This window comes from Etheostoma spectabile, chromosome 1 (assembly GCF_008692095.1).
Source record: "Etheostoma spectabile isolate EspeVRDwgs_2016 chromosome 1, UIUC_Espe_1.0, whole genome shotgun sequence".
Lineage (NCBI taxonomy): Eukaryota > Metazoa > Chordata > Actinopteri > Perciformes > Percidae > Etheostoma > Etheostoma spectabile.
The window spans coordinates 31,516,630-31,532,194 of NC_045733.1; the positions used below are offsets into that span (position 1 = coordinate 31,516,630).

General features: G+C 40.8%; 1 protein-coding gene across 1 annotated transcript in view; it reads right to left on the bottom strand.

Moving 5' to 3' along the window:
- Positions 1-15,565, bottom strand: part of otog (otogelin) — a 143,549-nt gene that overhangs the window by 91,946 nt on the left and 36,038 nt on the right. Inside the window, exons 20-28 of the mRNA XM_032520661.1 lie at positions 11,229-11,336; positions 10,446-10,584; positions 7,334-7,468; positions 5,547-5,693; positions 3,456-3,575; positions 2,382-2,500; positions 1,080-1,098; positions 640-796; positions 42-68 (exon numbers count right to left, since the gene is read on the bottom strand). Of these exons, the coding sequence (XP_032376552.1) occupies positions 42-68; positions 640-796; positions 1,080-1,098; positions 2,382-2,500; positions 3,456-3,575; positions 5,547-5,693; positions 7,334-7,468; positions 10,446-10,584; positions 11,229-11,336 (971 nt within the window). The remainder of the gene's footprint in view (positions 1-41; positions 69-639; positions 797-1,079; positions 1,099-2,381; positions 2,501-3,455; positions 3,576-5,546; positions 5,694-7,333; positions 7,469-10,445; positions 10,585-11,228; positions 11,337-15,565) is intronic.

The window sequence follows — 15,565 nt, forward strand, 5'->3', positions numbered from 1 at the left end:
GTGTGTGTGTGTGTGTGTGGTCAGTGCAGAGATTTTCATACCTTTGTTGTAGAATTCACAGTCGTATGCTGCAGGACAGAAGCACAGAGACAGTTAAAATCAACATTATTAATAGTAATAGAAGTGCTTTATAATCAGAAGAAATACTGTAGGTCCCACTTTTAACCCTTGTGTTGTCCTCCCAGGTTTTTACACTTTTTCAACACTGTTTTATTACTTTTTGGATGCGTTTGAGATACTTTTTTATCACTTTTAGACACGTTTTTTTTCAACATTTGAATAATTTTTGTAACACTAACATCGGTATACTATACACATCACTAACACCAATATATCACCACTAGTTTTATACTATTTTCTTTTTCAAATCCATGGTCAAGAAACCTCATTTATACAAAATTCAATAAAGCAGTGAACTGATCCTTTGTTTAACTTGCAAGAAGCGTTATGTGGAACCATCCATGTAATATTTGGACAATTTGGATGAGAGAATCCCAAATTTGTGATGTAGAAACTTTTCAAAACGGGGTAAATCTGACCCCAGGACAACAGGAGGGTTAAAAATTATTAAAAAAGTGAATTCATATTTTGGTTGAAATGTGTCTGGTTTCCAGGTGTTGTCGCTGCGTCCAGACTCACGGCACAGGGACGGGGAGCGCCAGTCCACGGGGACGCCCTGGTGGCAGCAGCGCTGGGCGTAGGCCGCCACGCTGGTGCAGAAACACTCGCAGTCGCCCCCACGGCTGCAGGCACACGTGTCCGCCAGGCAGTTCATGTAGAACCAGGTGACGTCCACCTGGTCCCAGGGAACGACACACACCCAGAGGTGTCAACAAGAAAACTGACCATATCAACAATAAACTGACCATACCAACAATAAACTGACCATACCAACAATAAACTGACCATATCAACAGTAAACTGACCATACCAACAATAAAACTCAGGATTTACCAAGACCTCATGCATGGGTCTGAATTATAACTAGGGGAGTTTTAATCAAAATACAATAGTATAGATGTTATATATACTGTGTATATGTATTCCTTGATGTTTAATTTCTTATACCAAAACCTCACGTATGGGTCCGACTTATAACTAGGGTTTTTATCACAAAATATGATATTATAGATATTATATATACTGTGTATCTATATATATATATATATATATATATATATATATATAGATACACAGTATATATGCAGTATGCATATTCCTTAATGTTTAATTTCTTATAACAAAACCTCATGTATGGGTCCGACTCACTAACTAACTAGGGGTGTAAATCCCCCCTAGTTTTTATCACAATTTTATCACAATTCCATATCATAGAAATTATATATACTATGTATATATATATATATATATATATATATATATATACACATATATATACATATATACAGTATATATACTGTATATATTCTTCTTCTTTTTTTAAGATTATGTTTTGCATAACAAACAAGTTGCCTACTCCAAAGAGACGGAGGGCTGTTGTTGTAATTCAATTTTTCAATTCAATACAATTTTATTTGTATAGCGCCAAATCACAACAACTGTTATCTCCCAGCGGTTTCCATAAAGAGCAGGTCTAGACCGGGACTCTGGGATGTTAGTGTATCTCCAGCGGTTTCCATAAAAGAGCAGGTCTAGACGGACTCTGGGATGTTATTTACCCCAGGTCTTCCATAAAGAGCAGGTCTAGACCGGACTCTGGGATGTTATTTATCCCCCAGGTCTTTCATAAAGAGCAGTGTAGACGGACTCTGGGATGTTATTTATCTACCAGGTCTTTCCATAAAGAGCAGTCTAGCCGGACTCTGGGAGTTATGTATCTCCCAGGTCTTTCCATAAAGAGCAGGTCTAGACGGACTGGGATGTTATTACGCCCAGCGGTTTCATAAAGGCAGGTCTAGACCAGGACTTGGGAGTTATTTATCTCCCAGCGGGTTTCCATAAAGAGCAGGTCTAGACCGGACTCTGGGATGTTATTTATCTCCCAGGTCTTTCCATAAAGAGCAGGTCTAGACTGACTCTGGGATGTTATTTTATCCCCCGGTCTTTCCATAAAGAGCAGGTCTAGACCGACTCTGGGATGTTTTTATCCCAGGTCTTTCCAAAAGAGCAGGTCTAGACCGGACTCTGGGATGTTATTATCCCCAGGTCTTTCCATAAAGAGCAGGTCTAGACCGGACTCTGGTGTTATTTATCCCCAGGTCTTTCCATAAAGAGCAGGTCTAGACCGGACTCTGGGATGTTATGTATCTCCCAGCGGTTTCCATAAAGAGCAGGTCTAGAGGACTCTGGGATGTTATGTATCCCCAGGTTTTCCATAAAGACAGGTCTAGACCAGGACTCTGGGATGTTTTTAATGTTACCACCACCGGGTGGCAGGCTGGAAGACCTCGCTGAGCAGGACGCCGCACTGCCGCTTGGCAAAAGGCTCTCGGAGAGGACTGAGGCTGCAGGGGTGTCTGATATCTGGACTGTTCACACACTGCGCACACACACACACACACACACACACACACACACACACACACACACACACACACACACACAATAGAGTGATGCTAAATTACAACTTTTTCTTAGCGGTTAAGTTGTCAAGTCTGAAAGTCTTGTTTACTGTACTTTGTCGGTTGAGGATGTTCAGAAGATAAATGTAATCAGTTGTGAGTAACTGTTAATATGATTAATATGATGAGAATCTTTGATTCTGATTTAACATTTGTGTTGTCTCCCCGTCAAAATTAAAAAATCAACACTTTTGTTGATGCTTTTTATCGATGTTTTTCACTTTTTCATACGTTTTTGGCCATTTTGACGCTTTTTTTCCATGTTTGTCACTTTTTTTTGACGTTTTCAACACTGCGTAACACCAACTTATTAACTTTTGTTGTACAGTTATTTTTGGAATTTATGGTCAATAAAACTCATTTATAGGAAATTATACCTAATGTTTGAGTTAGAAAAGCAGAAATTAGGAATTATTGAGACTAAAATTAAAGGAATAGATGTTGATGGATAATCAGACTGGAATATGTCAACTTTCACTCAATTTACTTGTTTTTCAAATGCTATCAAATTGAATAAGACGCCCCAAAATTAATGAAAGTAGAGATGTGTACTTGCCAAAGAGCGTTGTGTGGAATCGATCATGTTATTTTGGGGAATTAAAAAGAACACTGATATAGGAAAACGGGTCAATTTGACCCGAGGACAACATGAGGACAACATGAGGACAACATGAGGACAACATGAGGGTTAAGAAAAACACGTTGATTATAACACATACATTGTTAATCACATTAATCACATCACATCCTTCTTGTTTTAAGTGTTGGAACCGGATGCATAATAAGAATTTCTTTTTTTCTGACATTACAGCCAAACGACTCAGTTGTGACCTTTAACAAGCGTGATGGTAATGCAGGCAGCGTTTCTCTCACCTCTGCTGCGGTCCAGCTGTTTCCGAACTCCTGTGGAGTCGGGGAGTCGATGTTGTCCGGCGTCCGCATCTCGTTCACAGTCTTCATGTCGAAGTTACCACACAGCCCACTTAGCTTCCCCTGAACACATCACCAACATCCCGCTTCAATCAGATTCTTTTTAGACATTCAATTCATATCATCATGTCCTGAATATAATATCCCCTTAAAAGGTTCCGTGGGGTCAGAGTTTACCAAATAAAGCGACTCTCCCTGTCTGTCTGCTTTAAGATTGGGAATAACAGTCTTTGCAGCGTTGTTGCAATGCAGCTTGTGACCACCGGTGGCAGCACTGAGCACACTCCTGCTGAGTGAGGAAAAAAATCATGCACCATGTTTGATATCAATTTTTAGGAATGTCTGTGTGACTAAAATGTTTTTTTAAGGTTTTCTCTCATAGGCATTAAAGACCCCAATATTTGGCAAAACAATCTCACCTGAAAGATCGCTCACTTGCTTGTCCTGCAGCCATCCACAAAGCTAGCTAAGACAACACCACTTGGACAAACTGCAAAAACTCTACTATACTACTATAATACTTTCAACCAGGAAACTTCACTTGTCGTTTCAGTGCCTAAACTTAACAGTCGTGGCCAAATGACGCTGATTTTTTATGGCTAAACTCAACTACCATGGCCCCTGAAAGGAGCACCATCTGGCGGTGACTGTGCCCTGCCCACAGTCACCTATTGGTGGCTGAACACAGCAGCCAACTGAAAATAATATATATATTTATACTGTATATATGGACCTTTTGTGTTTCGTATCGCATCTGTCGGTAACTTGCCGTTGCCGTAGCTAGCTGCCAAAGATAACAGCCGTTCTGCACATGCGCGACTCACATTGTGTATTGACAAGCTCAACTTTTATATCGACGTGGACAGGAAGTCATAAAACTGGCTTCCTGTCTCACTCAGGATTTAGTGCAAGGTCTCCATCCTTACCCATCAGTGCATCCATGGTGAAGCCGCCCCCCTACCTCAAGGAACTTCTCACCCCACAGACCTCAACCCGGACCCTCTGATCTGCCTCAGGTTATCTCCTGAAACCTCATAGGACAAAGCTTCGTACTATGGGAGATCGGGCAGACTGTGGACCTGAGGACACCACAGACTGTGGACCTAGGGACCCCACAGACTAGACTGTGGACCTGAGGACACCACAGACTGTGGACCTGAGGACCCCACAGACTAGACTGTGGACCTGAGGACACCACAGACTGTGGACCTGAGGACACCACAGACTGTGGACCTGAGGACCCCACAGACTGTGGACCTGAGGACCCCACAGACTAGACTGTGGACCTGAGGACACCACAGACTGTGGATCTGAGGACGCCACAGACTGTGGACCTGCGGACCCCACAGACTAGACTGTGGATTTGAGGACACCACAGACTGTGGACCTGAGGACACCACAGACTGTGGACCTGCGGACCCCACAGACAAGACTGTGGATTTGAGGACACCACAGACTGTGGACCTGAGGACACCACAGACTGTGGTTGCTTTTAAACGTGGCCTTAAAACCCACCTTTTTAGAAGGGGTTTTGATTGAACTCTTGCTCTTTTCCTTTTTGTTTTTGTTTATTTTATTTTTCATTTTCATGCTCTCCATGTGTTTTTATTTCAGCAACCACCTGTTTTTTCATGTAGCACTTTGGGATTTGCGTAAATATAAAGTGCATTACAAATTAAATTTATCATTATTATTATCATTAAAAGTCTGAACATCTTTTGTCTGTGTAAACTGAGAACCCTCCAGGTTGAAAGCTCCCAAACAAAGTGAGTAAGAGGAGCTTGAGTTGAGATTTTGTCACCTGCAGTTTCTAAAGTCAAGAATGAACTGTCAACTTCAAATAGTATCTATTCTCGTCAGGAGGGACAAGGGGAGACAGGAATCTGACGGTAAACCAAGTCTATATATACTATATATACTGTATATATTCAACTTTTAGTCACTCTAGATTGGAGCATCAGATAAATGCAACTTAAAATCTCAGCCCTGCACACTCCACTGAGTCAGATAAAGGTCCTGAAACCAGCGTCCCACCTGCCAGCGAGGTCCGACCTGGATGTGGACGGTGGTCTTGCGGTCCCAGAGGACGGTGACGTCTTCATCAGGGAAATGAACCACTGTGAAGTACCCGGCTGGCCACATGTACATCCTCTGCTTCCTGTCAATCACACTGGATGGATTCTGCAACAGACACGGGAGTTTAAGTTTACTGATATATTTTAAAATGTTATATTCAAGTTGACTTGGCTATGATTAGCCAATAAAAAGAGATGATGCCACATAACTGCACAAATGATGTGCAAAATAAATAATCATCAGCTGTCGCCAAACAGTGTCCAAGGGATGTTTCAAATAAGAGAGAGCAAACATCATTTAAGAGGAACATTTGAATATAAAAAGAAACCTATAAGATAAAATGTTAAATATCCCTGCATCACAACTAAAGGAGTTACTTTATGGGTTGGGGTTAGGGTTAGGGGGTTAGGGGGTTAGGGTTAGGGGTTAGAGTTGAGGGTTAGAGTTGGGTTAGGGTTAGAGTTAGGGGTTAGGGTTGGGTTAGGGGTAGAGTTAGGGGGTAGGGTTAGGGTTAGGGTTAGGGGTTAGGTTAGGGGTTAGGGGTTAGGGGGTTAGAGTTAGGGTAGGGGTTAGAGTTAGGGTTAGAGTTAGGGTTAGGGGTTAGGGTTAGGGTGGGTTAGGGTTAGGGGTTAGAGTTAGGGGTTAGAGTTAGGGTTAGGGGGTAGGGGTTAGAGTTGTGGTTAGGGTTAGGGGTTAGAGTTAGGTAGTGGTTAGGGGTTAGAGTTAGGGTTAGGGGGTTAGGGTTAGGGGTTAGAGTTAGGGTTTAGGGTTAGAGTTAGGGTTAGGTTAGGGGTTAGAGTTAGGGTTAGGGTGTAGGTTAGGGTTAGGGTTAGAGTTAGAGTTAGAGGTTAGAGTTAGGGTTAGAGTTAGGGTTAGGGTTAGGGGTAGGGTAGGGTAGTGTGAGGGGTTAGAGTTAGGGTTAGGGGTTAGAGTTAGAGTTGAGGGTTAGGGTTAGAGTTAGAGTTAGGGTTAGGGTTTAGGGGTTAGGTTGGGTAGGGGTTAGGGTGTGGTAGGCTTACGAGCTTAGAGTTAGGGTTAGAGTTAGGGTTAGGGGTTAGAGTTAGAGTTAGGGTTAGGGTTAGCTGGGTGAAGAGATAGGGTTAGGGTTAAAGTCAGGCTAACCCTAACCCCCCAGCTGCAGTGAAGAGATGAAATCGTCTACAACAATGAGCAATTTCAAGAGATTATTTAAAATTAATATACTTAAGGGATACAAAAAGGACTTAAAGTGATAGTTTTGTAGAAAGACTGCATGGTTTCTTGGCATTTATATACTGGTATGTCTATATACGTATATGTGTGTTTGTGTGTATGCATCTGTGTCTATGATGTGTAAATAATAATGTGGAGATAACTGAAGCATAAGATTTACTAAAGGATAAGAGTAGAGAAAGGGGGTCGGACCTGATAAGTTGTTTATCAACTTCTTCCTACTGCTTTTGAACATGGGAAATTTTTTGTTTTGTTTGAATGACTTTCAATTTTGGAAAACATGACCTTATTTATCTGTCATTTTAACTATATATGTATGCATGAATGCATGTATATAAATCTTTTATTTTAATGTTGGTTTTTTTTACATGTTCAAATAAACTATTAAACTAAACTAAACCAAACCTTCTCATTATTATAGATATAGATAATCTGTATTTTATCCTCCTTTTTTCAGGGTTAGGGTTAGGTTAAGATTCGCTGTTTGCTACCTGCGTCATCTTTTAACACACGTATAAAAATCTATATCTTACTGGCTTCCCAGAGTCATCGTCGAATGCTACGAAGGATCTGCCGACGTTGATCAGCAGAGACTTCCTGCAGATGAGTCCGCTGTCGAAACAGTCGACGTTCTCGGCCGTTACACCGAGCATCACATCCCCGCTGCTCTGTGGAGGAGAGAAAACACAAGCTACCAAAATGCTGCTGACCATAAACTGAATAAATAAACATAAGTATAAAATGAATGTAAAAAATACAAAATAAAAAAATAAATACATAAATAGAAAATAAATACATAAATAGAAAATAAATAGAAAAATTAAAAATAAAATGAATACGTAAATAGAAAATAAATTGAAAAATATCAAATAAAGTAAATAAATTTAAAATAAATTGAAATATTTAAAATTAAATAATTAAATAAATTGAAAAGAATTAGAAAAACAGAAAAACAAAATAAATAAATAGAAAATAAATTTAAAAATTTAAAATAAAATAAATACGTAAACAGAAAATAAATTGAAAAATATAAAATAAAGTAAATAAATACAAAATAAATACAAAAAATTAAAATAAAATGAATACATAAATTGAAAATAAATTGAAAAATAGGAAATAAACTAAATAAATTGAAAATAAATTGAAAAATAATTATAAAAATATAAAATTAAATACATAAAATTAAATAAAATAAAAGAAATATATATATTAGTTACTTCAGAGTTAATGTTTTTTTCTCCCCCGTACATTTATTAAAGCATGACCAGCATATGACAGAGCATTTCCTTTTTTTTTTTTACCTCTAGAAGCACTATGGAGGTGGTGTTCTATGAGTGGGTCCCTGTTTTGTTCATACCATGCACATATATGCACATACGCACTGTTAGGTTAAGGAAAAGGTCGTGGGGGGGCTTATGGTTCTGTGACACGCGGCAATAATTCAATCAGGAAAGACGTGTATAGATATGCAGATATGCAAATAAGATTTATTGTACAGCTCAAATAAAATTTACAAAGTCTTTGAAGACTCCATCGCTATACGAATCCCTCGTACATATGTATATAGGGGTAAAGAGCCATCAGACCCCCCATAGAATCTAGACACTGGACCGGTCAGCTGGAGTAGATGACTGGAGGTGGAAGGGGGGGTGGAGGGTTGCATGCTTTGCCTGCAACAACAGCTGATAGCAAAGGTAGAAACCGATTTTTAAAAGCAGGGTTGTGACTCTGTGATTGGCCCTTGCCATCTGTGTACGATTCTGATTGGTTTAGCAGGAAGGTGAACCCCTCCAACAGCTGGTTGGAGTTAGGTAGAGCATCGATTAAGAGTGAGGTCTTCCTGAAAGGATTTACACTGAGAGATATTTCAACCAGGAGAGACTAGTGGCAGATGTGCGACAGTTATACACGCATGATGAAATATGCATTTATTAGGATAACAGCTGAATGGATTTAGGAGTGCCTGTTTTGTTCATACCATGCACATATGTAAATGCAACATTCTTGTCTGTCTTGGACTACGGTGATATTTTATACATGCATTCAACCTCCCAGTGTCTTCATGCTTTGGACACTGTGTTTCATGGAGCCTTGAGATTCATCACAAACTTAAAATCTCTCACTCATCACTGTTTGTTGTATTCTCGGGTCGGGTGGTTTTCACTCTCGATTCGGCGTTGGATGCACTGGCATCTTTTTATTTATAAGGCAGTATTAGGACTTCTTCCTCCTTATTTGAACACCTACATCGTCCCGAGGTCTGCAGGGACACATCACCTGCGCTCACATTATCTGGTTTTATTGACAGTCCCTAAAGCCCGCACTGACTTCGGCAAAAAGGCTTTTAATTTTGCAGCCCCATCATGGAATCAGCTTCAAAATGAACTCCAGTTGAAGGAGTTGGTCTCATTTTATTCTTTTAAAGGCTTGTTAAAGGACCTTACAGCAGGGCAGTCTGTATGTCACTGTTTTTAAATAGATTTAGGACCCTGGTATTTTATGATGACATTGTTGTTTGAATATGAGTGAAAGTGTGTTTATGTATTTACATGTAAGTGTCTCTGTCTGAAACATGCTGCTGCCACTTGCCAGGACACTCTTGTAAAAGAGATTTTTAATCTCAAGGAGTTTTTTATCCTGGTTAAATAAAGGTTTGAATGAATATGCACACACACACTGTTAGGTTAAGGAAAAGGTCGTGGGTGGGCTTACGCTTCCCTGACACACGGCAATAATTCAATCAGGAAAGACGTGTTTGGAGATTTATTGTACAGCTCAAATAAAATTTACAAAGTCTTTGAAGAACAACCTCCCCATGCATATTAAAGCTGCACAGACCTTACGAACGTTTAAATCGCTGCTTAAAACGCACCTTTTTTCTGCAACTTTTAACCTTCGTTAACCTGGATTCTGGTGTTTTAAAGTGTTGTTTGTCTCCCTGGGATTCACTTTGGTTGTAGTCATTTTTTACACTTATTTATGTATTTGACATCGACCCTGTTCAGCACTTTGGTCAACTGTTGTTGTTTTTAAATGTGCTATAGAAATAAAACTGACATTGACATTGATTAATAGTGAGGTCTTCCTGGAAGAGTTTACGCTGAGCTTCATCCGGACGGTTAAGGACACACGCGGGACACAAACCCATCCACCACCCGACCAACCTCCACCTTACCCCCGTCTAGATGCTGCTCTCCCCAGTATGTTCTACACAGACGCCGAAGGGTGCTTTATTGTCGCATCAGACCCTGACAGCCACTGTCCAAACACACATGTCTGCCACAGTGGCACTATTAATAACAAAAATCCATAATATTGTAAATAAATACAGAGGAAATGGGTTTTTTAAGTTGTATTTTTTTTTTTTTACTTACTGTACTTAAAAGGGACTTATCAGGGAAGTATCTTTTCACTTTATTATCAGAATTATTTTTTGAGCTGCCAATGTCTCAAAAGAAAAAAAAACTTGGAAAACTGGACACTTGGACACTGGAAACTGCAGTCAATCAACTTTTGTATCACTATTTTGCAATTAATATTATAAAACCCACAGTCCCAGAAAAAAGTCTTTGATGTACAGATGAATAATTAATGGGTTAAAATAGGCAACAACACATTTTGGGCTCTCTCACTATGAATAAATACCTTTACAAGATAGACTTTGCATGCACCGACATAGTCAAACAGCAGTCCATCAAACGTCCGGTAGTGGCGGTCCCCGTAAGCCATGCACATGGATGGACATGGACGAAACACACACTGGAACGTCCCGTGCTGGCAAACACTACAAAGACAGCAAAGCTTCAGTGATTCGACATCAACTTGTTCCCACTTAGCGCAAGGGCCCTTTTTTTTTTTTAACGTCTAATGGCCTCCTTTTATCGGGAGCCTCGGGTTTACAGTGGGCAGAAAAGTGGCCGGTGAATTGTCAAAAGCTGAATCAGCGCTCATTGCGCTATTAGGCTGTCATCTACATCGTCTTCCCCGGCTACGGCTTGAAGAAGAGGATGGGAGGATGGGAGAATGACTGAGATCGCTGGGAGAGTGTTTCCTTTCACCAGCGATGAACAGTCCGAAGCAGAGGGAATCAAAGAGTCACACAAGGGCCCGCTCTGTTTCCCCTGTGATGACACAATTATGGATATCAAGTAGCCACTTTCGCTGCTCGGACAATCTCAGATCTCAAATCTTACGCTTTCAGGCAAAAATGGGACTTTGAAAAATTAGCGGCCTTGTTGGAGATTTGTCTTAATTCTGACAGATATTGTTGGCGAGTGATCGGTTGGGATAATGCAAAGCTGAGCGCCATGACAGAATGAATGAAGAAGACCACCACAAGATGTGGAATTGCCCGACATTGTGTTTTCATGTGCAAAGTTGTCTGTAATAGCTTGATTTGATTTTTTATATGCAATGACATGAACTTACCACTGATGGCAGGGGGAAGAGACTCTGTCGCCGGGGTAATACTCCTTTCCTTTCCAAAGACAGGGGCAGGAGGCAGGTTCAAAGCACTCGTCTCCATGTTTCAGCAAGCTGGGGGCAAACACAACCTTGTTGAGGGAGAAAACTTGAAGTTTTTTTACATAAGAGTGACATGACACTGTCATGAACACATGACCCAGTCATGATGCATGAACCCTAACCTTAACCCTTAACATTAACCATAACTTGTCATTTTTTTATTTTATTTTTTTTTATTTATTTGATTAGGACAATGCACATTAATGAACATTTCTGTAAATGCGCCATCCATCCATCCATCTTCATCCGCTTATCCGGTATCGGGTCGCGGGGGCAGCAGCTCCAGCAGGGGACCCCAAACTTCCCTTTCCCGAGCCACATCAACCAGCTCCGACTGGGGGATCCCGAGGCGTTCCCAGGCCAGGTTGGAGATATAATCTCTCCACCTAGTCCTGGGTCTTCCCCGACGCCTCCTCCCAGCTGGACGTGCCTGGAACACCTCCCTAGGGAGGCGCCCAGGAGGCATCCTTACCAGATGCCCGAACCACCTCAACTGGCTCCTTTCGACGTGAAGGAGCAGCGGCTCTACTCCGAGCTCCTCTCGGATGACTGAGCTTCTCTCCCTATCTCTAAGGGAGACGCCAGCCACCCTCCTGAGGAAACCCATTTCGGCCGCTTGTACCCTAAATGTAAATGTAAATGCGCCAGTGTTAGCCAATTGGCTAGTTTTCAACTGTAGTCCTACCTAGGATGTCTTTTATGGTGGGAAGAAACCGGAGTACCCGGAGGAAACCCACGCAAACACGGGGAGAACATACAAACTCCACACAGAAAGGCCCGGAACGACCTGGATTCAAACCAAGAACCTTCTTGCTGTGAGGCAGAAGTGCTAACCACTTAGCCACCGTGCTGCCCAATGACAAAACTGAATGACACTTAGTAAAAAAGCGTTATGTCATTCCCCTTTATGACTTGTTTATGATGTTTATGGCACGTTCATGACAGTGTCATGTCACTGGGATGTAGAAAACGTCAAGTAAAGTGTAACCAAACTTTCCAAAGCTCTTTATTCACTGCTATGGCAAATGGAGCTGGGATGTAGTGGTCTAACCCTTGTATTGTCCTCGGGTCAAATTTGAGAGAAGTGGGTTTCTTTCAAACAAATGTTGAGAGAAATAACACTGATTCTTCCAAACAACGCTCTTCCCAAAAATAAATGAACAGCCCACTACTTGCTTTAAATTTGGATGTTTTATTGAATTTTAGTGCGTTAAAAATGTATGAAAGAACGTTGAAAAAAAAGTGACAAAAGTGTCCACAAAATCTTCAAAACCATGGGGGGAAAAGAACCTCACAAAAATGTTAAAAGGTGCAGCAAAAGTGACAAAAACACCAGGGGGGAAAAGCAACAAAAAGGTGGAAAAAGACGACCAAAAAACCTTGAATAATGAGTAGATGAAATTTCAGAAAAACAAAAAGTTGCACTGTCGACAGGAAGACAACACAAGGGTTAAGATCAACAGATTCTGACACTGCAACTGTGGCCCTTTAATCTTACAGAGGGCCCAGATGTTGGCCCATGAGAAAGACCCTCACTTCAATTTGCTTGGTTTGTCCATTGAGAATGATAGCATTCATCGATATGATTCCCCCATCAGACTCTACAACACCTGCACTACCTGATAATGTTGTAGTTTCTGTTTCTCTTTATTACCGATATTTATATTATTTTATTACAAGTACTTACTTTTCAATATTTATGGTCACAGTTTAATATAATTTTTTGTTATGCTGCCGACTCTTGCTTCATTACTCTAACTACACGTTCAATTTAATTTTAACGTCACTTACACCGCAATATTGTTTCTTGGAACATGGCAGCCGCACTTTAAAATACCTTTATTTGACGCCATTTTGCTTACTTTCAGTCAGCCATATAATCATTGTCTATTGTTTGGCTGGTATTTCTTGTGTGTTTACTTGTTTGTGTGTTTTGTTTGGTTTTTTGTTTGGTTTTTCCTGTTATTGAAGAAGAAAATGCTGCTGCTGTAATACGGAAATTCCCCCGTTGTGGGATGAATAAAGTCTAATCTAATCTAAACTAATCTATATGCCAACAATTATATGACCACTGTACCAGACACTGTAAACAAACCACATCTAATATTTTTGTGCATGGTCTGAACTATGATAAAAGAGACTGAATCTGTCACAGCTTATTTCTAAACCCGGGGTCCCATTCTGATCCGGCAAAATAGCAAAATAATGGGAATAATAAAGCTGGACTGAACATGCTGTTGCAGAGTACTTGGGCCTTCCCAAAGTGTCTCGATTAACCTACAAAAGGACCTTAACCCTGGTGTTGTCTTCCCGTCAAATTTGAAAATCAACACTTTTTTAAAGCTTTTTATCGATGTTTTTAACTTTTTCTTACGTTTTTATCCCATTTTTCAACACTTTTGACGCTCTTTTTCAATGTTTGTCACATAATCACAGACTGGAATATGTTAACTTTTACTAAATACTATTTCCAAACCACTTTAATTTGTTTTTCAAATGCTATAAAACTATATAAGACACCCCAAAATAAATTATGAAAGTAATTGTGCTTGCCAAAAGAGCGTTGTGTGGAATCAATCATGTTATTTTGGGGAGTTGAAAAGAACACTGATATAGGACAACGGGTCAATTTGACCCGAGGACAACACGAGGGTTAAAGATTACTGAAAAGCATTCAGAGGAAACTGTTGTTAAACCAGAAAAACCTTTCAACCAGTGCAACATGTGTCCACGTGAGGACACGTTGTCCCATCTCATAAAACACGGACGCTTGGTCAGGTGCCTTTGTTGTTGTTATTGGCGCTAAAAGTCTCCTTTAGCGCCATACAACACGTGCTTGCTCGGGACTATTGGTGTCCCTTTGGATGCTGTTAGGTTAAGGAAAAGGTCGTGGGGGGGGGCTTAGGATCCGTGACACGCGGGAACAACAGGCCGGTTAAAGAAGAAAGCGCCGTCCCCCAACACACTGCAATAACAGGACAGTTAAAGACATACTGTACAAAGGACATGAACCCCACTCTCCTGGGTCAAAGTCCTGTGTTTGACCCATCCGCCCCCCCCCCCGACCAACCTGCCTAGATGTTGTTCTCCCCAGTACGTTCTACACACACGCCAAAGGGTGCTTTTTATACTTCTTTTGGAAATTCATGGTCAATAAACAGCAGAAATTGTGAATTATTTTGACTAATAGTTGAGGAACGCATGTTGATGGATTATCACAGACCGGTATATGTCAAAGTTTAGTCTGGATACTGTTTTAAAACCACTTCATTTTTCCTTTTTGAATGGCAGCACATCTTCACACTTATCAACAAATGCTATAAAATTGAATAAAACAGCCAAACTTCAATGAAAGTTTGGAGGGTTCTCACCTTTCAAAGCCAACCACTGTAAGAACAAGCTGATTGAAATGTTGACTGAAATCATCAACAGGCTAATAAAAGAGCTTCCTAAGTCAGTGCAGTCTAATTTGGAGTTTTTATTTAAAAATAAACTGTGGGTTAACAAGATGCTACCCATGTTGTAAACCCCAATCATGAATTCGGAGCTCCTGTGTTCATCTCTAAGCCAAATATGAAGACTGTCCTTTGCAAAGAGAACGACAGAGGCAGAGCCAAAGCCGGTTGGCTTCCAGAGCGGAGCCATGCAGGGAAACAAGAGGGAGAGAGTTTCAGGGGGTGGGCGACTATGGATGAAAAGCAGAGGCACTCGTTAGCTACATGAGAAAACCAGACAATTAGGATTCTCAGAGATAGAGAGAGAAACAGTCTTTGTCTGGATGCCTCCATTTGCTTTCCACTCTGCGAGACGAAGCTGATAAGTATCTTGTAATATCCCGGGTTGAGCTCTATCGACTGGCGAGGCTGCAGACAATGAGGTGACATGCTGAATGGTCCCGCCACAAACCTCAGGTTCATCTGAGTAGAGTTACACCCCAGATAAAACGGTGTTAACAGCTTCCTTTATCCGCCCGCCAAGCTGCCATATCAATTACTCTGATCAAAGATTCCACAATCATTCATTCTCCCGACCTACGTGCACATTATGAATAAATCCACGTAAACACAGCCCTCATTTTCAATTTAATTTCGTCAGACGATGTAAAAGTGGCGGAGGAAGATGTCACTGCATGGAGCGACGACGCAATGGGTTGATGCAGTCTGTAAGGCATCCGGTGTCGTGCACACCCTCAGGTTTAATTATCCCAGATAACAAAAGCACAAACTGTTAATAACCTTTAG